Source organism: Carcharodon carcharias, chromosome 8 (assembly GCF_017639515.1).
Source record: "Carcharodon carcharias isolate sCarCar2 chromosome 8, sCarCar2.pri, whole genome shotgun sequence".
Classification (NCBI taxonomy): Eukaryota; Metazoa; Chordata; class Chondrichthyes; order Lamniformes; family Lamnidae; genus Carcharodon; species Carcharodon carcharias.
Genome location: NC_054474.1, coordinates 22015613 through 22039090, shown reverse-complemented (window position 1 = coordinate 22039090; position 23478 = coordinate 22015613). Strand labels below are relative to the sequence as shown.

The 23478-nt window shown below is 43.3% G+C and overlaps 1 protein-coding gene across 1 annotated transcript in view; it reads left to right on the top strand.

Annotated features, from left to right (window-relative positions):
* The window catches only part of LOC121281079 (coiled-coil domain-containing protein 69-like), a 53230-nt gene that overhangs the window by 17657 nt on the left and 12095 nt on the right, over positions 1-23478 (top strand). The window contains exons 2-6 of the mRNA XM_041193718.1: positions 6333-6399; positions 15692-15903; positions 18160-18259; positions 20204-20277; positions 22182-22283. Coding sequence (XP_041049652.1) covers positions 6333-6399; positions 15692-15903; positions 18160-18259; positions 20204-20277; positions 22182-22283 — 555 coding nt within the window. The remainder of the gene's footprint in view (positions 1-6332; positions 6400-15691; positions 15904-18159; positions 18260-20203; positions 20278-22181; positions 22284-23478) is intronic.

Sequence of the window (23478 nt, the reverse complement as noted above, 5' to 3'; positions counted from 1 at the left end):
ATTGGCTAACCGGATGGTCGGGGGTTCAGTTTGGGCCTCGCCCAGACCTCTCTCTAATTCGTCCTCACTGTCCCTTTCATCCTCCAGTTCTTTTGCTATCTGACAGACTGTTACCTGTTTGCCCCTTTCCTGGCTGCGGTACTGTTTTGTCATGTTGATAAGACATGGCCTCTGTTTTTTCCTATGGCCTGGGGTGTCGATTAAATAGTTTACCTCTCCAATTCTCTTTGCTCCCCTGTATGGTCCACTGAACCAGGCTTTCAGGCGTTCAACCTGTATCGGCAGGAGCACTAGCACATAATCTCCTGGCTGAAAGGTTCAGGCCTTGGCATGTTTGTCTGCCTGCTTTATCATAGCTGTTTGGCAAGTTTTTAAGTGCTTTTGGTCTACGTCACAGGCTCTCTTGAGCCATTCATGAAACACAGGTATATAATCTAACATGGAGACCTGCCCCTTGATTAGTTTCAGGGCACCCCCTCACTTGGTGTCTGTAAAATAATTCAAAAGATGTAAACGTAGTGGATTCATTGGGTGAGTCTCTGGTAGTGAACCAAAGAAAACCCAGTCTTTTGCCTCAGTCATGGGTATACCCGTGACAGTATACCCTGCTCATTGCTTTTAGGGTCTGGCGGTACCGTTCCCAAGCTCCTTGCGATTATGGGTGATATGCTGAAGACTTTAGCTGGATTACACTCATGACTTCCTGGGATATTTTGGACATGAAATTTGAGCCCTGATCCGACTGGATCTCAGTGGGCAGCCAACACTGGGTAAAGAATTGTATTAATCCCACCACCACTGCCTTGGCAGAGATAGTTCTCAGGGGAATGGCCTCTGGGAATTGGGTAGCCACATCCATATCAGTAAGAATATACTTTTGTTTTCGGCAGGGGTCCCACACAATCCACGAGCACCTTGCTGAAGGTTTCTCCAAAGGTAGGCGTGAAAATCATAGGCGCAGGTTTAATTGCGGGCTGCAGTTTTCCCCGCTACCTAACAGGTGTGCCAGGTTTTACAGAACTACACCACATCTTTGTGGGTGTGAGGCCAGTAAAAATGCTGGCTTACGCGGGCTTGGGTTTTTCATGTCCAGCTGTCAGGATTTTGTGGGCTAGCCTAATTTCCACTCCTCATCTACGGGTCTGTGACGGGTCTCCACTTCCTCATCAGCACCTCATTTTTAAAACAATAGCACTCCCCGACTCCATCTGCTTCAGCTTCGGTTTGGGCAGTCCCGTGTTAACTTTCCTAGCGCTTGCTGAGGGAGGCTCAGCAAGTAAGCTGGCCAGTGGAAAGTGGACCCTGCTGTTGCAGACCAAGCTATCAGGCTTGCTGAGACACAACTGAGGAAGACTTACTCATTACATCCTTGGAGTCCTCTAAACCCCTGATAAAGATAACCAGATGGCCGGGGCATCTTTCCACAGTGCCGCTTTGGCCTTCCCTGACCTTTTGGTCATTGACCAGGTTGCTATACAGTCAGGATAAATGGCAGGGACTTTCTCCTCCAGCTGCTCTGTCTCCCTGACCTCACTTGGCTTCCCTAAAACCATCGGGTTGCCACCATCTTTGACCCCACCAGGCCATTGCCGAGGAGCAAGTCAACCTGGTGCACAGATAAACTTTGAACAACTCTCATGGCCACTGGTCCTGAACTAAGGCTGCAGTCCAGGTGCACCCTGTATAAATTTTTGAGCATGTACTCTCCCTTGATATCCTTTACCAGCACTTTGGCCTATACTGCACTCTCAGAGGGAAAGGTCATGCCTCTTCCCAGCAGTAGAGATTGGCTGACCCCAGTATCCCTCAGTATGACTATGGGCTTACTCACCTCTGGGAAAATGGGGACACCTTTCCTTCTGACACAAAATCCTTGTAACTTTCAGGGACCTTGTAATTCTCACCCAGACTCTCAGGGATGTGCTTACATGGACTTGCTGCTGTGGCCAGAACGAGAGCCTGGTCTGCTATGCTTTCTGCCTGTCTCCCTTTCTCTGCACAGGGCCTAAATGCCCCAATAAATCCTACGAGCTTTCCCCATAACCGCCAGCAAGTGGCGCCAAGATGTCTGGCCTTATGGCAATTGAACCATACAGGCCTCTGAGGCTCACTGCTTTTCTCAGCACCATCCATTCTGGTCTCAGCTTGGGTCCCTGTGTTTCCAGCCACCTCTTCTCCCCCATGGACGCTTGGTTTCCCATGACTTTCCCACCTCCTATCCTTTTCAAGTTGCTAGGGGAGTTTGGGGAAGGATTTCCTTTGGGATGAGGACTTGTGGACAAGCTCATAATTGTCAGCCAGAGTTACTGTCTGCCAGTCCGCTGACACTTTCAGTGCCTCTATGTGCGTTTTTATAGGGAGACGGAGTGAGTTTTTGAACTGTTTGAGGAGCATTATTTCTCAAAAGTTTTCATACATGGCCTTGACCTTAAGCCCTCTTCTCCATCGATCAAACACGAGTTGCCTAAGCCTTTCAAGTTCAATGTAAGCTTGGTCCTGCCATTTTCAGAGGGCAGGGAATTTTTGACAGTATGCCCCTGGCACCAGTTCGTACGCACTTAAAATATCATTCTTTGCCACCTCATAATCTGCCGCACTCTCATTAGGAAACAGAGCAACATTCATGGACCTTGCCTTTAGCTTGGTCTGCAACAGCAGGGTCCAAGATTCCACTGGCCAGCTTCCTTGCTGAGCCTCCATCTCAAAAGAGATGACAAAGGCTTCTACCTCTTCTTCATCAAACTTAGGGATTAAATGGGCAAACTTGAATAGCTTGATGCTCAGATCTGAGCTAAGGGTGCCATCAGTGGGCACAGGGGAACTGCCTCTATCCAACTCAAGCATTCTCACCCCCTTTGGAAAGCTTGCCCTCTCTCCCTTTCCCCTCTCTCTCCCTCTCTCCCTTTCTCCCTTTCTCCCTTTCCACTCTCTCCTTCTCCCCTCTCCCTCTCTCTCTCTCTCTCCCCTCTCTCCCTCTCTCCCTTTGGACCTGTAGCTCCAACCTCCCTTGTTCTAGCTGTAATTACACTAAAGCTAGGGTGTTATAATCGCTCCAGGTTCTCAATCCAATTATCTGGCCACAAGTTTTATCAGTTCAGGATTCCTGGCTTTTGGGCAAAACTCTAATTCCAACTCCTTAGCCACACTTTTTAATTTCTTGAAGGACGAAATTTTTAAATTGTCTGAAATAATTTCCATCTGTCCTAGAAAAACACTGGCTTCGAATGTGGACATTTTTACACTTTAGCATTGTAAACCCCAAGAAAACCTGTATAGCAGTTTACTTTTTAAAGTGCTTCCAGGGAACAATTTACTTTCCCCACTCCAATTCACTCAAATGTCTATGGGATCTATCCCGGGTTAGCCCCCAAATTTCTGTTACTGCGTTACAGAACATATGAGGAGAGGTAAAATGACACGCCCATTCTACCATTCCAGGTTTGACTGTAACATGGTTTGTTTTTGTGAATTTAGAGAGGATAAGCTTTGCCAATAATGCAGGAGTCCCACTATCTACACTTTCAGATTGTAAAGAATTAGTCAGATGGAGTTTCTTAGGTTAAACAAAGAACAAGATAAATTTATTGAAGCCAGACTAGTAAATCGCAGCCACCATTCATATGTCTCACACACTCCCTGGGCTCGCGCACACACACCAGTACAGATGGCAGAAAAAGAGGATAGCTAGGAATGTTTTTGCAGTTCGTGAAAAAGATAAAACATAGGAGTATACAGTTAGCTGTTCTTTGGCTGGTCTTGATGTAGTGTTTCCATGTTGCAGCTGTTTGTTTAGTTGTCTTCCTGGGTGTAGTTGTATGGAGCATATTTCCATATTTTATTGCCAAAATATCTCAATTTGCTGTAGATATCTCTTCTTAGAATGGTTTATTTGCAAATCCAGGCACAATACTTTTGAGAGAGAGAGAGCTAACAGCTTTATGCAGCCTGTTTCAATACAGAATTCTGCTCTTGTTTGGTAACACAATCTCTTAAAGTACGCAACAAAAACAGAAAATGCTGGGAAAACTCAGCAGGTCTAGTGGCATTAGTGGAGAGAGAAACAGAGTTAACGTTTCGTCTCCGTATGACCCTTCTTCCAGCATCCACAGTATTTTGCTTTTCTCTTAAAGTATGCTGCTGGCTGTATATTCCAGAAGAATTCAATTAATCCTTTTTTTTAGACAGGTAATTGAATTTTCATGTCTCATCTCAGAAACTTGAAAAGTTTCAGGATCATGTAAAAGCCAGCAGGAGACGGGGTCTTTCACGCTCCCCAGGGAACTGAGTGTCTGTCCTGTTACATCCCACTTGGTGGAATGCAAGCTTGTATATTGTAGCCGACTGGCAGTCCTTCATTGTTTTAAAAGGATTTCAGATTATTTTTTTAAATCCAGCCAGGAAAAGAAAAATCAGAAATTGTATCTTTTTTTTTTAAAAAGCGCATCCTTGTAACAACATCTACCTCTTTGACCAAGCTATTGGTCATCTGCCCTAACATCTCCACGTGCAGCTTAGTGTCATACTTTATTTTATAATGCCTCTGTGAAGCGCCTTGGGACATTTCATTCTGTTAAAGGCACCATATGAACACAAACCATTATTGTTATTTCAATATATCATATTTCAGAGAATTTATAGGACAGAATTTGGATGGAAGTATCAAGTTTTCTTTTGGGCCCAAAGGTTGTTAGTTCAATTCCTACTCAAGGAACTTGAGCACATAATCTAGTTGCCACTTCAGTGCAGTACTAAGAGAGTGCTGCAATGTCAGAGGTGCCTTTTTCAGATGTCTGTCCTCTCAGATGGATGTAAAAACTGCCATGGCACTGTTCAAAAATAATAGAGGGAAATTGTCCCTCGTGTCCTGACCAACATTTATCCCTTAACCAACATTGCCAAAAACAGATTGAATGGGTGGGAAAAGGGTGCAGAGTCCAAGAACAAAGTGGGGGGTTGGTGGGGGTGGGGATGGTGTGAACGGTAACAAAGGATGCCTCAACTTTCCTTTTGGGGTCCATAGGAGCATACCTGCTCTTCCTGGCCCCATAAAGGCTTTTTTAAAATCTGAATTGTATGGAGGGCCACTTCAAACTACCCACCAGCTGTCAGCCTGGCAGCAAAACCACAGCTGCTGCCCCCTCAGGCCTTGCTGAAAATACCATTGGGATCCTGTTGATGTAATAAGACCCTGAGGTGCATAAATTCATTTGTATCCCGTCTGCTGCAGGAGGTGCCTTATCCAGCCTGCTGATGAATATTGGAAAGATGGGAAAGGATCAAGTTTCAAATTGGCAAGAAAGATGCCCATTTTTCAATGTCACCCTTCCTGGTTTCTGCTGGGCGATAGGTATTAAAATTGAATATGAAGCATTCATAATGGATTTGCTTGGTACAATGTAACAGTGAGTGAATTTTACTGAGTGGCTGGGATTGTGAATGACCATGGGGACAGTTTGCCAGTCATGGCAATATTAGGCTTGATCACAGTGTGTGTATCTGAAGTTGACTACCATGGGTTTGGCAGTTATCCTTGTGAAGATAGCTGAAGCATGCTGCAGTTGGATGGTACATAGGGGCTGCAGTCCTTTGGCAACGCACCAAGAAACAGGCTCAAATTTCACTTGACTTAACCATTGGAAATATCTATATTGGGGTCCATGGGAATGACTCAAAAGATGGTGCTGAGTCTGATGGTTGATGTGTATTTTGGCTGTCACACTGCATTTTCTGGTAGTAAGGTTAGGCTTTTTGGCAAGGCAAGTAAATGTGGAGGATTGCACCCTCCCTGCTAACGCCTCTTTGACACCTGCGCAATGCTGCTGAACTCTGCCCAGGCAGGGAGGCAGACAGGCAGAGGGACGGTGCATATTAAATCAGAAGACAGTGAGAGTGTGGCAAGTTAAGATGTATATAGAAAACAGTAATTTCAAGGACGGATAACCATATTTGATTCAAAAACAGAATTACCTGGAAAAACTCAGCAGGTCTGGCAGCATCGGCGGAGAAGAAAAGAGTTGACGTTTCGAGTCCTCATGACCCTTCGACAGAACTGTCGAAGGGTCATGAGGACTCGAAACGTCAACTCTTTTCTTCTCCGCCGATGCTGCCAGACCTGCTGAGTTTTTCCAGGTAATTCTGTTTTTGTTTTGGATTTCCAGCATCCGCAGTTTTTTTGTTTTTTTGTTTTTTTGTTTTTAACCATATTTGATTGTTGTTCATTGCTGAATCTTGCAGCCCATTTAGAATAATTCTGAATGAATTGCAGTCAGTATTCTGCTTATAAATTGCAAAGTAGATGGAATGAGTAAATAACTCATTTTTGATTTAAACAGAAAGAAACTCCATCAAAACAACACAAGGAATTTTCTCAAGAATTAGCAGCACTTCACGGAGATGGTGGTAAGATACTGCCAGTAATTTAACTTGGGGCTATATTGCTGTAATATGGAGGGATAGGTTTAAACTTAAGAGCATAAGAAATAGGAGCAGGAGGAGGCCATTTGGCCCTTCGTGTCTGCTGTGCCATTCAACAAGATCATGGCTGATATTGTACCTCAACCTACCTTCCCAGACTATCCCCTTCTCCTTTAATTCCTTTAGTACCCAAAAATCTATCACCCTCTGTCTTGAATATAATTGAATATAATAGATAGGCTATGGCCTCCCTCTGATGATGAAAAAGCTTATGTTTTAATACTTATTGAAAAGCCACCACCAGGAATTTAAGTAGATTTGAGGTTATTTTGCTCAGATTCTTTCAAATTGCCTTTTGATAATAACCTTGTACTTTGTTCCATCTTCCAATTTCTGCTTAAAACTGATTCAATTTTGATATTTCCAAGAGATTGTGATGTTGTATATTGTAACTATTACTCAATGTGATGGAATCGGATCAGTCTGCATTGGCTGGAACTGGCCTTCAATTGTTGCATTCCATTTGCTCACCCCAGTATGGTTGGATTGTGATTGAACTTTGATATATTACACTGTATTATATTTGCCCCTTTCCAAAGCTGTTGAATTATGTTACCTCCCACACTCATGGATGATACCAAGATGGTCGCCCTTCATCCTACATACTTTGTCCACATGTGTCTCTTCGCACTCACCCACAGTGCTGGATTACAGGCGTTTGCTCCATAATTTTGGATTGTATGGCTGCAGGGCACTTGCATCACACAAATGCCAGGCAACGAACATCTCCAACAAGAGAATCTAACTGTCTCTCCTTGACATTCAATGGTATTAGCATCACTGAATCAACTCACCACTCATCCTGGGGATTACCATTGACCAGAACCTTAACTGGAGCAACCATATAAATACTGTGGCTACAAGAGCAGGTCAGAGGCTAAGAATTGTGTGGTGAGTAATTTACCTCCTCGCTCCCCAAGGCATGACAACTATCGACAAGACACAAGTCAGGAGTGTGATGGAATACTCTCCACTTGCCTGGATGAGTGCAGCTCCAACAACATTCAAGAAGCTCAACACCATCCAGGATAAAGCAGCCCATTTGATTGGCACCCCATCCACCACCTTAAACATTCATTTGCTCCACCATCAGCACTCAGTGGCAGCAGTGTATACCATATAGAAGATGACTGCAGCAATTAACCAATGTTCCTTTGATAGCACCTTCCAAACCTGCAACATCTGCCACCTAGAAGGACAAGGGAAGAAAATGCATGGGAGCACCATCACCTGCAAATTCCCATTCAAGTCATACACCAGCCTGACTTAGAAATACATTACTGTTCCTTCACTGTCACTGGGGCAAAAACCTGGAACTCCCTTCCTACCTCCCTTCCACATTTTGGGTGCACTTACACCAGATGGACTGCAGCAGTTCAAGGGCAATTAGAGATGGGCAACAATGCCAGCAATGCTCTCATCTCTTGAAAGAATAATAAAAAGGAAGCACTCGGTATTCCTTTTTCTAGTAACAAGGGCTCTGGCCATTCCACCTTATTGACTAAGAGCCTGGCCAACCATTGTTACAATACAGGTGCATGGAGTCCTCTTTGGGGCAGAATAGGAGACCAATGCAGGAGCTGTACAAAAATCATTTTGTGAAGATGGATTATCTGTTTGCATAAAATAACGTATAAAATGACAGCATAGGTAAAAGAGCATCAGATTTCTTCAAGGCAATAATTATTCACAGATAAACAAAGCAGGTGAGATTATTGGCAAATCACTCATTGACTTAGCTAAACTGAAATGTTCAACGGTTAAATGATTGCAGCAACAAGTAATTCTTAGGTACAGAAGGTTAACATTGAACCTGCAGTCGCACACATACAAAGGGAAATTTAATATTTCATGTAGCAGTGTAATTTGTTTATTTGTCTTCTTCCTATCACAGAGGACAGTTACATCTCACTATATACATAGCACGTGTAAATTATGCTACTTTAATGTTTCCAGTTATTAACTCCCTAAGCAGTCATTTCAATAAAGTGGCAAAATGGCCACGGAACAACGTGCAGCGATCAGCTTAAATTTACTTTTAAATGTGCACTTGAATGAACATTAGGAAAAATCATGGCTGTTACGACATGAGACATGACATGACTTGGCATGAGACCCATCACATGAGTGAATGTTAGGAGATTTGATAGCAAATGGTAGCAAGTGGAATAAATGGATGGATGAAAGTTTGAACATTTGAAAGTGATACTGAAGGTAATCTTGACAGGTTTTGATCGTGAGAGGAAAGTGAAGGGTAAGCAGGTTGGAATGGAAAATTTTCACCACACCACTCTCCCTGTTGGCCAAGAATGGCATTTGTGGTGCCAGTAGGGTAGACCACTGTCTCCAAGATCTTAGACTCAGTAAGTGCACAGCAATAGAAACAAGTGAAGTGAGAAAATGTAGGAAGAGGTGTGTGGTAGCAGAGAAAAATAATCAACTCTGATGGAATAGCAAAGCTATATGACTCTGTTTCTTTGTAAAAGTGCTTTAGTATTTGAGTAGTCTATACTATTGTGTGACAGGATGCAAGTTTTTATTTGGTCTTTATGAACTAATTGTGAACATTCCATCTTCAGGCTCATGCCCTTGGTTTACTACTGTTATACTAATTGTCAAGTAGATGCATTTGCACTATAATTACACATAAACTCACCACCAAAAATGAAGTCTGTTATTAATTACCCTTTTCAATTAATTGCTGCTAATCAAGCACTCAGGCCCAGGAAGTGAACAATTAAAAGTGTCGGCCAAAATTTCATGGGAATGCTGTTGGTTGCACCACCGGGATCAAATGCAGGTTCCAAGCCCATGGAGCCAGGGGATTCTACTGATGGCAGCCAATTAACAGGCCGCTGCTGGGACCACTGTCCTATTAAGGGTGGTGCCCTCTCTTTCCAAACTAGTGGTCCAATCAGAGGGTCATTGCCATTCCATGTAGGTGAAAACACATCAGGCTTCCCTCTCAATGCCCTCTATTTTACCACCCCTCCCACCTCCTAGCCCGTCTCCAAAGGACTGGTAAAATCCTGGCTGTGGAGGTTTATTGCTTCAAGTAGTGAATTATTGGAGAGTTCAAAAATTGCATTAGTGTTGGTGTGACGCCAGCTATGTAGACTGTATGTCCCAATGACTGGTGGGTGTTATCAAATAGCACATCCCTTCAGCTGTTCACATCAGGAAAAGTACTGATCATACTCAAAAACTCAGAACCTGTGATTCTGTGATTGGACAACATTTATTAAACAATCTGGATTGTGCTAAGTATTATACTAACAGCCAATTTAAGATAATCATTCAGGTTCGCAGTGTGGCTCACTTATGCATGCTAGATGCTACTTATATTTACACATAAGGCACTGTCCTTTGCAAACAATACGATCATGTCTGCTATTGCACCTTTCTGAACTAAACAAAAGCTTGGGAGACAGCCATTCCCTGGTTCATTCCCCATGGCAATGCCTTAACCAATCAGAGTCAACTTGGCTGGTTTCAATTTAAACAACAGCTTGGCAGTTAACTGTTCCCTGGTGCATCCTCCATAGAAACATCTCTACCAATCAGCATCCACTTGCCAACCAATCAGCACCCCCTTCCCATGCAGCATAACTTGTTGCTCCCTTTGAGATTTGGGATTCTTGCATCTATCCTGATGAGTACAAGGTGAAAAGCTTTGACAGCATGTCTCTTTTTTCAGCAATGCTCAATATACAATGTTAAGCAAGATATCAATACTGTGCCTATCATACTTTGAATTAAGTAATTACAGGAATTATAGGCGTGAAATTGGCTGACGGCCAATTTTAAGTCAATCAACCCATGCCTGTACAGGAATTGACATTTAATAGAAAAATTACTCAGATCAACATGGCTAGCAAAAATCATAAATGCATTCAAAATGAGTGCAGATGGTGACCAGAGCAGCTTCCCACTCCCCCACCCCTCTTACTGCCTTAGATTAGCCAAATGGCAAAGCTTACAAATTCATTTATTGGTTTTGTGCCAGTGTTTTAAAGAATCAATCAAATGAATAGATTGATATCTCTCTCTCCTCACAAATCCCTGAACTGTGAGCACTAAAAGAAAGTGTAAAACTAATATAATGTTTGATGAAATGTTGGAACTTGGCAGCATTTGCATTTGGACTAACAGGTCATGTTAAATGTGCCAGTAGGGAAAGGAAGTAGTCATTGAGAGCTTCCTCATGACAGCAGCTGGAAAGGAATGGTGCTTCCAAAATGTAGCATGCAAAATATATGCTCGCAGTTTACTTTCAGTTGGGTTTAGCAGGTGTTTCTTATGCTCCTTGCACCAGTAAACTATATAAACAAGCAAAGTGAAACTTAAGCTGACTGCATTCACAATTAATATCTTAGACACTCTTCATTCTCACTTTTTGATTTGACTTGGTCACATTGATGAGAATATTCACAAGCAATAGAGTGTTACATCATTGCTGAAAAAACTGTTTACTAAATTGCCTTGATTAGTCACAAAGGAGAGACTGCAGTTTTCAATGTTAATTCTCATTATCTCTTGGGTGCATAACAGATTATTCCTTTAATTATCAGTTTGCTTCAGCTTATTCTTTTTGGCATCTACTGTCCCAATTTTTTCTCCTTCTGCATTAGCCTAAGTAAAAGTGCATCTTCCATGGCCATCAAGTTTTGAAGTGGAACTTGAACCTAGAACTTCTGGCCTAGAGGTAGGGACACTACCACTGAACCACAGGCCATCCCTTGACTCAACTAAGGTTCTTATTTGAACCATGTGAATGCTTACCCTATTATATAAGGCAAGCATTTAAGAAAAAAATCTATAGCTCTGTATTAATTGCATGACCTGGTAATCTAGTTGGTTGAAATCCCGAAATTCCAAAAAAAGGTCAGTCAATAAAATAAAAGCACTGTAAGTCAAACTCTTTTTTAGCATAGTCTGTTCAAGCAAAGTATCAAATAGCTAAAGTTTTAATGACTGTGCTTGTAACATATAGTTCCTTTATTGCCCCTGATACTCTTGCACCAGAGAATTTACTCATTTTCTGAGTAAGAGTTCACTTTTCGGCTTAAGTGCTGCTTCAAGTTCCTATTTCATGGCTGTATTGACTCATTTTGCCTTTCACAATTTTCTAGTGCTGAAGCTTCTTCCTATTTTCTTATTATCGTTCTTCTGCTCCTTGATCCTTCACTCCTAAAAGTTTGCCTTCACTTCCTCAGCTTTCTGTTCTAGCCTCTCCAACTCTACAGCTGTCAGAGTTAGGGCAGTATTCAATGCCCTCCCCCATGGTGACTTTGATGGCGGGGGCATTTAATTGATGGGAGGGTGGCAGTTCGGGACCCACTGCCTTCCTGACCGTGATTAAGCCTGTATGGGAAGGTGCGAGGATGGCCTTCTTGCCCTGCTTCCAACTGAAGCCCTTAAGTGGGCATTGGCCACTTGAGATCCTCATCCTGCCTCCGCTCATATTAACCCAGACTGGGGGGAGGGGTTCACCATATGGGATGCAGGACAAGCAAAACCTATCAAGTTTTCTTGTAGGCTCCTTCAGGGGTCGGGGGGTGGTGGTTGCGGTGTGGGGTTGGTGGTGTGTGGGGGTGCGGGTGGTGGATAGGGGTGCGGTGGTCGTTCTTCATTCACAAGAATGGTTCCAGATATGAGAAACTTCAGCCAAGAGGATAGATTGGAGAGGGGCTTGGGACTGTTCTCCTTGGAGAGAAAAAGGCTGAGAGGAGATTTGATAGAGATGTTCAAAATCATGAGGGGGCTGGACAGAGTAGATAGGGAGAAACTGTTCCCACTCATAAAAGAAGCAAGAACGAGAGGGCACAGTTTTAAAATGGTTTGCAAAAGAAGCAAGTGTGATGTGAGGAGAAACATTTTCACTCGACGAGTGGTTTGGGTCTGGAATGTGTTGCCTGGAAGTGTGGTGGAAGCAAGTTCAATCGAGACATTCAGGAGGGCATTAAATGATTATTTGAATAGAAACAATATGCAGGGGTACGGGGGAAAGGCAGGGCAATGGCACTAGGTCATGATACTCATTTGGAGAGCCAGTGCAGACACAGTGGGCTGAATGGCCTCCTTCTGTACTGTTAAAATTCTGTGATTTTGTTCAAAGGCACTCAATGTCTGCTCGAGGGATCCAGTATCAGGAAGCGGGGGCCCACTGAGAGGCACCCCCCCTGCCTGTGTTCTGATGCAGACACCAGCCAGATTGACCCCCACCCCCCAGGACACCCGCGTGGCATTGCCAAGCACAAGGTGGGAACCTACCTCGTCCGACACATGAGCAAAAAACAAAGTGCCTGCTGAGACAACAGGAATCCAGGACAAAACACCCTCCCCCGGGGGGCATAGGATGAAAGGCCAAATTACAGAACAGTCACCCTGCCCGTGACCACCCCCCACCCCACCCACCCCACCCTGCTAAATCCCATCACTCGCCTGTGCCTGGGTCCCTCTTTGATCTGAGACCTTGGGCGAGTGTAGTACCAGCAGCAGCAAAGGGCTCCCAGGTAGTGCAGCTATCGAAGAGCTACCTGCCTCTGATTGGCCAACAGCTCTTGGTGGGTGAGTCTTCTATGCCTCCAGGTCCTTCATCCCTGGGCAACGCCTGCAGCTGGCCTGTCAAGTGCCTGAGTGGCAGAAGATGCAGCAAACCTTCCTGAAAAGAGGTGACACGGGGGTTTTGGCCATTGACTGGAGAGCCGGCAGCCGAGTCCCCATTGCCTTGTACAAGATTCGTCCCTTGAGAAATAGCCAATATATCCATCTTACACAAATTACTTCTATTCTACACTATATTCTATATTTTCAGACTACTTGCACCGTATTGAAAAACACTAAAATTGAAACAATGCCAAAATTCTGAAAATGTGTACAGAGGTCGTGTGCAGCCTGCTTTCTGGGCCAGCTGACACATGTTTACATTTAGACCAGCTTTATCACAACAACTGGAGACTCAGTTCTCTTTTTGTGCCTGGGTAATCCAAACACATTTAGCAGGCCTAGGGCCAATTAGATAGGGACTGCTAACAAAAGTGGGGAAACCGTTTTCATAATGCAGTTCTTTGTGGAGCAGTACAGCAAGGACCAATATGAATGGGTTAAAATTATAGCCATAGTTTGGGAGCTGAAGAATGGAGACATCTGGAGCATTGAGCACACCCCACATGCGTTTTCTGCAGCAAAGCATCCTTTGTAATCTTAATATTGATTGTGAGCATGTTGTTTAGTGGAAATGTTTAAGTCCATGTGTAACGATCAATCCTTGACATATTGGCACATAATTGGTGCTGTTTTTAATTATTACAAAACGCACCTATCAACATACTTAGAGCTTATTCCTCAGTTGCTAGCAGATCCAGTTTATCATCAATCAACATCTGAACTTCACCTGCTCCACCCCACCTACACAGTATATATTACATCACATTTTTACTTCTCTTTAGCTCTGAAGAAGAGAGTCATATGGACTTGAAACGTTAACTCTGTTTTTCTCCCCACAGATGCTATTAGACCTGTTGAGGTTTTCCAGAATTTCCTGTTTTTGTTTTAAGATTTCCAGCACCCCGGTATTTTGCTTTTATCTGAACTTCTGTTCTCCATTTAGGTTATTGACATGTTTGGAAAGGACAGGCTAGAATGACACAGTTTAATGCTGAATGGTGTTAACAATCTAATTGAAATGGTGTTAAACCACATCAAGACCATGGGCTGAATTTTGCCGATGGCGAGCGGGGGGCGGGGCCCACTCGCCAACGCCTAAAATGACGCGGGATGAAGTTGGGCGGAACCCCCGACGTCACCGTACGCCATTTAAATTTTCAGGAAGGCGGGGACACAGCAAAATCAGCTGCAGGCCCGCTGACCTGTCAATGACCAATTGAGGCCATTGACAGGATCATTAAAACAATTAAAGGACCTGCCCATCTAACCTTAAGGTTGTCGGGCAGACCAGGAGCCCCGGCGGGAACTAGAAAAAACAAGAAACCTCATCCACCTGCGGGATGAGGTTTCATGTAGGGATTTAAAAAGCTTAATAAAGCTTCAGTGTAAATTATGAACGTGTCCCATCTCATGTGACATTATCACATGTTAAGGAATTTTTTTTTCTTTTTTTTTCTATTTTTAAAAGTGTCAGCGATCTCCCAGAGGCTGCACTTAGCCTCAGGGAGATGTGCGTTCTTTTGTGCGCATGCACGAAAGAGCACACTCTCGCTTTTAGGGAATCCTCCCCTGCCTGCACAGGAAGCACATAGCGCTTCCCGCCGGACCTCACGCTGGGTGGGCCTTAATTGGCTCGCCCATGTAAAATGGCGGCGGGGCCCACTTCTCCGGCAGGGATCGGCTTCACGCCCGCCAGAGATTGGATCAGGCCTGCCCACCCAGAAAGCAGAAATTTCTGCCCTACAAGTAATGAACAGTTCTTCTAGTAAAGGCAAAAGTACACAAGATATAGGAATCTCCCCTGACCTTACAGTAAAACTCTGCTGCATTTAACACAGCCAATTCAGTACAGAAGCATCATGTGGTGTGGAGACTCAAATTCCTTATTTGCACTCATGATTCTATGCTCCAGTCCTAGGAAGAGCATCAGCCATTTCATGCTGAGCAGAGAATGTAGCCTAATGAAAATGCTTTAGAAAGCCTGATCAAAATAGGAGTCATTTCTGCTCAACAGTAACTGAGATCGAGGGTAATTTTAGCCCAGCTTGTTTAGATGGAATGCCAGCTTTAAGCCCCATCCCTCCCCTTGACCCCATGAACTTCAATGGAGATTAGAAACAGAGGAGGTGTAAAACCAGCTCTGCGTCCGACCCTGTCAGTTTCTTCATAAATAATTGGTTAAAATGACACCTCCCTAATCCCACAGAAAGAAGGAAATGACTGGCATTAAGTTTCTCAGATAACAATGTAGTGTTCACATAATCCAAATATCCTCAACCATTTAGCTCTGCCTGTAGTACCTGGGAAACTGTGCTGAATATTTAGCAATTGATTATTATTACTGATTAATTTTCCATCTTCTCCCGTCTAACAGAAAGGTCTGCAATCTTACTGTTGTCACTTGAGATGCAAGGGGAAATTTTATGCTTGGAGTGCATATTGTGAAAAGACACACACACAGCCCATGATTTGTCATCCATTAAAATCTCTTCTCCAGTAGCTTTAACATTCAATAATCAGCTGGTTTTATATTTTTCTCCCTCTTCAGATATACCTGGAAATGTTTCTGATCAGCTGCAGAAGACAGAAGCTGTCCTTCTTGGAAGGCACGCAAAAGAGCTTCAAGGGATCAAAGAGGAGCACAAGAGGGAGCTTGAACGACTTAGGGAAGATCTATGTTCAACTCATAGCGCAGAGAAAAAACAACTTCAGCAGATACATGCAGAGGACATCCAAAGACTGAAACAGGAACTGCAAAAGGTTTGAGTTATAAATAAAAGCCAAACACTGGTGAATAGTTTCAGTTTATTTTACCAGTAGATTATAGATGACATGCAAATCGCTTATGGGGCACATGCAAGTTTGTAGCTTCTGCCCAACTGTATAACTTCTAAAAGGTAAATTTTAATTAATGTATCTGTGCTCCTCTAATTCTGGCCTTTTGTGCGTCCCCAATTTTAATTGTTCCATCATTGGTGGTAGTGTCTTCAGTTGCCTAAGCCCCAAGCTCTGGGATATCCTCCCTACACACCCCTGTCTCTCTATCTCATTTTCCTCCTTTAAGACATTCCTTAAATCTTCCTCTTTGACCAAGATTTTGACCATGCTGACCTAATGTCTCCTTTTGTGGCCAATATCACACTTTGTTTATAATGCTCCTGTGAAGCACCTTGGGAGATTTTATTACGTTAAGAGCACTATATAAATATAAACTATTGTTCGTTGTTTTGTCATGAGCAGGAATTTTGGTGCCATGCAAACTGAGCTTGCTGACTTCTTGTACTCAGTCTTCCCAAATGTTTAGCTGGAGGAAATAATGGCTTATCCAAAACTGGATGTCAGGCAAGTGATTTGACAACACAGAGTCAGAGAGGGAGGAGGTTTAGGGGTAGAACTGGGTGTTGACAGGATGCATGTGAAAGCTGTGCCACCAGGCAAGAATAAAACTTGCATTTATATAGCGCCTTTCACAACCTGAGGATAACCTTAGAGGTGAAAGTTGGCCAGGACACCAGTGCAATCTCTGATTCTTCAAAATAATCCCATGGGATCTTTTATATCCAACTGAGAAGGCAGACAGGTTCTCTGTTTAACATTGCAGTAAATCAGATCAAAGGTTCAGATCCAGTAGGGACTTGGAGATAGAAATGCCACTGGCTCAGGGAGGAAGAAAGAGAAGCCAATAACACAGTTACCTGAACAATGGAAGAAAGGCATTGGAGGAGGATAATCTAGTTGACCATGCCAAAGGCTAAAATGAAGTTGAGGAGGACCAAGGAAAAGTAATGGGCCATGGTCATGATTACATTAATATTTATCATGAATCCATGTGTTCTATATATGAATTCTCAGTGCAGCTCCAGGGCTGAATTTTCAGCTCGGCGGCTGGACCTGGGAGTGATCAGGAAATGGACTGCTGACCGTGATTGGCCCTCGACTGCGATTTCACACCTGGGCTGGCCGATTAGTGGCCAGCCAGCATGAAACACCACTGAAAAGCCCAGCGCTGCCAGGGTGGGAGTAGGAGTGGGAGGAGGGGTGGGTGATGATGTTTCCACAGGTGCGGGCGAGCACTGAGACAAAGCTCCCTGAAGGCAGAGAGTTGCCTCAGGGAGCTGCAGACCTGAAAACCATGAAGTAAAGTTTTGAAAATCAGGAAAAAAATGCCCAAGCATCACAATCAAGCACCTGAACATAGAGATGCTAAAAGTGCTGTCCACAGATTTTTGTCTTTATTATTTTTATTTTATTTAATAACGGAAACCTCATCTCGCTCTTGGATGAGGTTTGGTGAAAAATGCAAAGTCCGCCTGGCCGATTTGTCCATCCATTAACAGTAAGGTTGGACGGACCACAGAAAATCAGAGACAATTGCGGTGTTGATGGGCCTAATTGCACTCTTCGTTGTCGGTGGGGGCGCTTCCGACTTTTGCATGTGCCCGCCAAGCGAAATATCGCCCGAGCGTGGGATGACATCAGGATGCTCACCTGGCACCTTCTCGGGCAATTTTACGCCCGTTCAGGTCAGGCATGCGCCTGCCCGTGGGATGTAAAATTCTGCCCCAAATGTTGAGCTTTACTGATTTGTTGGGCTAAACTTCATTCATCACCACCCTCTCAAGGGCAATTAAGGATGGGCAACAAATGCTGAATTTAACAGCAATGCCCGCACCACATGAATTTTTAAAATTTTTTAAAAACTCCATAGCAGGAGCTTGAAATAATAAATTCTAGAAGTGCACAGATCCATCAAAAAATGCTTTAGGTATAAATCCTTTAATCGCAGGGTTTCACCAATGCTAAAATTCTTGGAGAAAGCAATTACCATTTCATGTTGTCTCCCATTGTTCAAGGATTTAAACAACAGGTGTCCAAAACTCGTCTCACTTGAGACATCCAAGTTCTGATCTGTCAACCGGTCATTTGGATAGCAATTATGTCCTATTTGTACCTTGGCAACGGGGCAGTATTTATTTAAAAGTTAATGATTAACAAATTGTTTTGTAAATTCTTTAGAAAGAAGCAGCGCAGTCAGACTCCAGAATAGAGGAACTGAAAACCAGTCATTCTGAATATGTCAAGGTCCTCAGGGAGGAATGTGAGGCTGCAGTAGCAGGTAATGATTCTATCAAAAGTGCATTCATGCTCCTCTGAATGAGGACAAGGTGAGGTTTATTCTGCATACGGATGATACTCTTAGTTGGTTTCTAAGTAATCAAAAAGAATAACTTTGCAATCGAAGGTAAGTATTTGCACTTTTGATCACAGATAATTGAAACAAAGACAAACACAAAAGACAAGAAAAATATACCTAATGCCTGTTTAAAAAAAACAAAATGCACGCTGCTTGCGGAATAAACTGAAAAGCGATCTGACTACTAGCTTTGGAAAGCGAAAAGCCTATTTATGTAATCCTGACCAATAAAAGCTGCTTTGGCAACAGTTTCCATAGCAATAGTAATCTGTTGGTTCACAATATGAGTTTACCCTACACTTACCTGAAACAGGTCACAGGTTTTTTTGAGGAAGCTTATTGCCCTGGGCTAAGTTGGCACATCTATATTTACTGCTTTGATTGCCTGCACCAGTTGTACTCACTGGCAGTCCTTCACCCATCGTCTTTCACCCAGATTCCTTGCCATGTGGATCCTGTCACACCAGTCCCCTTCCATGGCTGAGGTATAAAGGAATCCCTTCTTATCCCTGCATCGCTTTTAAATATTTTGCCACTCTTTCATGTTTCTAGAGTTAAAGTAAAGGAATATACCTCTCAACATTATCAACCCTCTTTGTGATTGAACTACCATTAATCTTCCCTGTTAGCGTTCCCTTTAACATAAATTGAATTTGCTTTCCAAGTCTATCTTCATAACAGAAGCAGTTCAAGCCTAGAGACTATGGTGTATTGGACTTCATTTTAATGGACCCAAAAGTGGTACTTAACTTTATGATTACTGATTCTAATACTTCAGAAAAAGCCATACTATTTTGGTGATTATTTTCCATTTTCTAAAAGGTGATCACTAATAGAGCATTGAGGCCAAAAAATGTACTGACACCCCAACCCTATCTCGACTATTACCCTCCGCATCCCACATAAAAACATCAGGATCCCCCATAAGGAAATATGTTCCCAATTTGCATCTACTGACAACGACAAGCTTCTGTGATCTTATACTGTTTTTTGGGAACTGTAAACTTTGTGATCTTGGCCACTTGTTATAGGAACAGCCCAATAACAGAAGTGAAAATAGGGCAGTTTCTGTTAAGCCAGTTTTACAACTTGGTGGCTTGTTTCTTTACCAAATAAGTGTGGATAAGCACCTAAGGGTCATTTGAAACCTGAATGCAGAGCTGAACACAACAGATGAAAATTCCAATGTTATAGACAGTCCCTTCTGATCAATTAGAACACCTTAGCAACACCTTGATTACTGTCCCCTAGTATCTGATGGAGTTACTGATTTGCCTTCTCAGCAAGAGGTTGGTGTGATATTAAACACTTGTGGTAATTTAAAGATGGGGACATAGTGTTTAACTAAACCTGCTGCGGGGTAATATGAATAAGATTCAAAAGGACGGATTCTTCTCTTGCATCTCACTCGTGAACCTGGATGACAATTTATCCCACATGGAAGGGATGAATGTCACTTCCCTGTAATGGGATTTAGTTTTGTCCTCAGTTTTAACCTGCCAGCTCTGAATCTAAACCTATCGCACCTAAATGAGACAAAGTTCTTCATCCTCCTTTGGAAATTGGAGAATAAAGTGAGCTCAACACTGACCTGCTAGGTCTGGGACATGCGGGTTCAATTTTAAACCATACAGAAGAGAAGGGGGAGCTAGTTGGCATTCCCCTGTTTGAGCGGAGATTGAACCATAAACTCGGCATTGCAACTTGTAGTCCTGTCTACAAATTGTTTGATTCAGAGCTTGATCAAAAATGTTATCTTTTTATTAGGCAATAATTTAATAGATTGAATCATTATGGTTAAAATTCAATATTTTATTTGCAATGCTGCAGTCCTATAATCTGAACAACTATCCTTGCTTTTACTAGGGCTCATCAAACTACATAAACAGGAGCAGAAATCATTGACCGAATCCTTTACGAAAACTAACACATGCCTTCAGGTTAGTTTTTTAAAATGTATCTATTTTCTCACCATTCTTCTGCTCTGCCCTCCTCTCCTGGAGAAGTTGACTTCTTGCTAGATTATCAATCCATGAGTCCAGGATGCCCTCATGCTCCTTGTCCAATTTCCCATTCTTTACTCGTGAGTTTAGAGAGTGAGTGCTGGAAGTTAATGCGTTTATGCAGGAATCAAAAATCAAGATCCTGTCCACACTCACTACGTATGTGTGCCTACACATTATTGACAGGGATTGAAGGGAATGATCAGATGTGAAAACCCTGGATGATGTCCCCTCCTCAATATAAGAACATTAAGCCCAATTGTAATATCCGTACCACTGACCAGAAGAAATCGCCTAATTCGGAACAAAAGGGGATCAAAGCAGGAACCTCCCTAATTTGTATGGCTCACTTAATCGCTGTGGGAATTTGCTGTATTGTTGGGAGAGATAGTGGTGGGTGTCTCAATTTGGTTCCCCATTGGTAGAGAAAAAGCAAGCAGTCAAATCGGGAAATATTTCTGATTTATTTCAAATCAGAAAAGAATACACAAAGGCTGGGATTCTCCATGCCCACCAGCGTCGGGCGGGTTCAATGGCATAAGTGGACAATATGGGGCGATCGGTTTCACGACGGCGTGAAACCAGTTAGCGATTGTCTGCTCAGCCCACCGATGGCAGGCTGCATTCTCTCCATTGGACGTCAGGAATTCATTGTAATACACCAGCATATCATTATTAGGCCAGCCCAGCGGAATCATCCCCCCACCCCACCTCAGCTGGATCATTTGTCCGCATCAGCGGGAAAACACGTTGACATGTTTCACAACAGCACGGAAGCGACATACACTTGGTGGGCTGCACTTCTCTTGGGACTTCAAGGCTTGTTTGCCTCCTTTGCTTCAGGCAGCACTTGTAGTCATCAGCGCCAGGCTTCACAGACAGCACCATATCACTTTTAGGGGGGGCTTAGGGCAGGACCCTACCTACCAGATCAGCCAAATGGGGGTGGCTTTTCAATGGCTGCAGGGCTAGGGCTGGCTTTGGGAAGGGGGAGAAGGGGCCTCAGGCAGGGGAAGAGGCTGCAGGACGAGGGCTATTGGGGAAGGAGGGTAACTCACGGTGCGTGTGGGGGCACATGTTGATCTGTGCGTGGGCTTAGATGGTGAGGGCTGAGGAGGCAGTCTCCAGAGGAGGTGAGGCCATGCTTTGAGAATGGGTAGTGATGTCCCTTAAGCTGGCAGTGAGTAAGATGCCAGTGGATGTGTGAAGGGCTTGAGTGTGAGTTTAGAATGACGAGATTGTTGCCGTACCCTGGCTGCATGGATCTGTTCATTCATCCTCTATCTGCATTGGATGGCAAACCTCTTCTGTGCAACATTGGCACTGATCACCACTGCCATCGCCTATCAAGCCATAGTGGTAATGTAGCTGTCGCTCCTGCAGCCAGAGGAGGGGTAGAGGACATCACAGCGGGAGTCCATGGCAGCCAAAGGACGCTCAAGGGCTGCAGTCTTCTTGCCTTTCAGGGCCATGTCTTGTTTGCTGCAGTCCTGGGCTGGAAGCACTGAGTGTGGCTGCACTTTAAATATGGTGCCTGGCGTGGTGAAGGGGCGAGGTGACTGCGTGGTAGACGAATCAGAGCCCACCCACCATGGAGATGGCGTGTATCCTGGGAATGCATAAACAATGTGACGGGTTTGGGATGAAACGGCGTGAAAACCCGCCATCATGGCCAGCAGGTAAAATGCTGCTTTACCCATCCGCTACAGCAAACTTGGGACAATTCAGCCCAAAGTATCCCATTCATTCTAACCTGAACATCTTAAATATTCATATGCTGATTATTTGGTCTCAATAACGACATAATTCTGATCCAGTTCACTATTGGTGTTCCAATAAAGGAAAGAATACAAGAGCTTACTGCCCAAATCAACTCATTTCAAAAGAAGACAAAGAAAATCGAGGATGCAATATTAAGAAGAGATCTCAGCAAAGACAATCAGGTATTTAGAGCTTTAGCCATATGAATTCAACAAATCTGACAAGATCTAGTCACACATCACAGGGTAAAATTTCTGATCAGCAAACTTCTTGCACAAACACTTAACAATAAATTATCTTCCTTTGTGTAGTAATTTTGGCTGGCATATCTGTTTATTTTAATTGTATGTCTGCCACACTTTGAGAATTCTTCTTTAGCATGTTCTCAATGGAAAATAGAAGTTTGACCACTGTTTTTAGAATTCTAAAGGGACGAATGTTGACCATGACAGTTTATTTCCCTTTGTCCAGAACTGTAGAACTAGAGGTAAAAACAAAAAATGCTGGAAAAGCTCAGCAGGTCTGGCAGCATTTGTGGAGCAAAGAACAGGGTTAGCATTATGAGTCTGTATGACTCTTCTTCAGAGCTGAAAAAGAGCCATATGGACTCGAAACGTTAACTCTGTTTCTCTCTGGTGATGAGCTGCCTTCATGAACCGCTCCAGTCCATGTGGTGTAGGTACACCTACAGTGCTATTAGGAGGGGAGTTCCAGAATTTTGACCCAGCTACAGTGAAGGAATTGCGAAATATTTCCAAGTCAGGATGGTGAGTGACTTGAAGGGGAACTTCTAGGTGGTGGTGTTCCCACCTAACTGCTGCCCTTGTCCTTCTAGCATGACATGTGCTAAATGTAGCATGCTTGGGAGAAACATGTATCTATAGTCCAAAAATATGTCACACTGCAGGGTTTCCTTGCTTCATGTCTGCGTCTGTTGTGGACTAATTGATAAGAGTCTGATTGCCGTGGTTAGTCAATGACTACATTATCATTGTACTATGTGACTATCAGTCTGATAGAAGATGAACCAGATGGATTTTGCTCCTTTTCAAACTAGCAATTCCTATATATCTATGTATCTATCACTGTTGCAAATGCATTAGTAAATTTATCAATCTCATGATGTCCCTTAGGAGTCCCACTCTAAGGAAGCATGGTTTTGGTGATAAGTCAGCAATAGTCTTGGTGAATTTGCCCTTATAATCATATACAGACTGTCAAATGAGCAGAGGCTCAGTGCTACAGGCTTAGGGAGGTGTAGGCAGATAGGAGCAGTTAAGATCTTTTAGATTTTACTAAAAACATGTATAAAAAGAACAATTCTACTTTACAATTTTCTCAGAATAGATTAAAATAAGTAAAACTTTACTATATGTT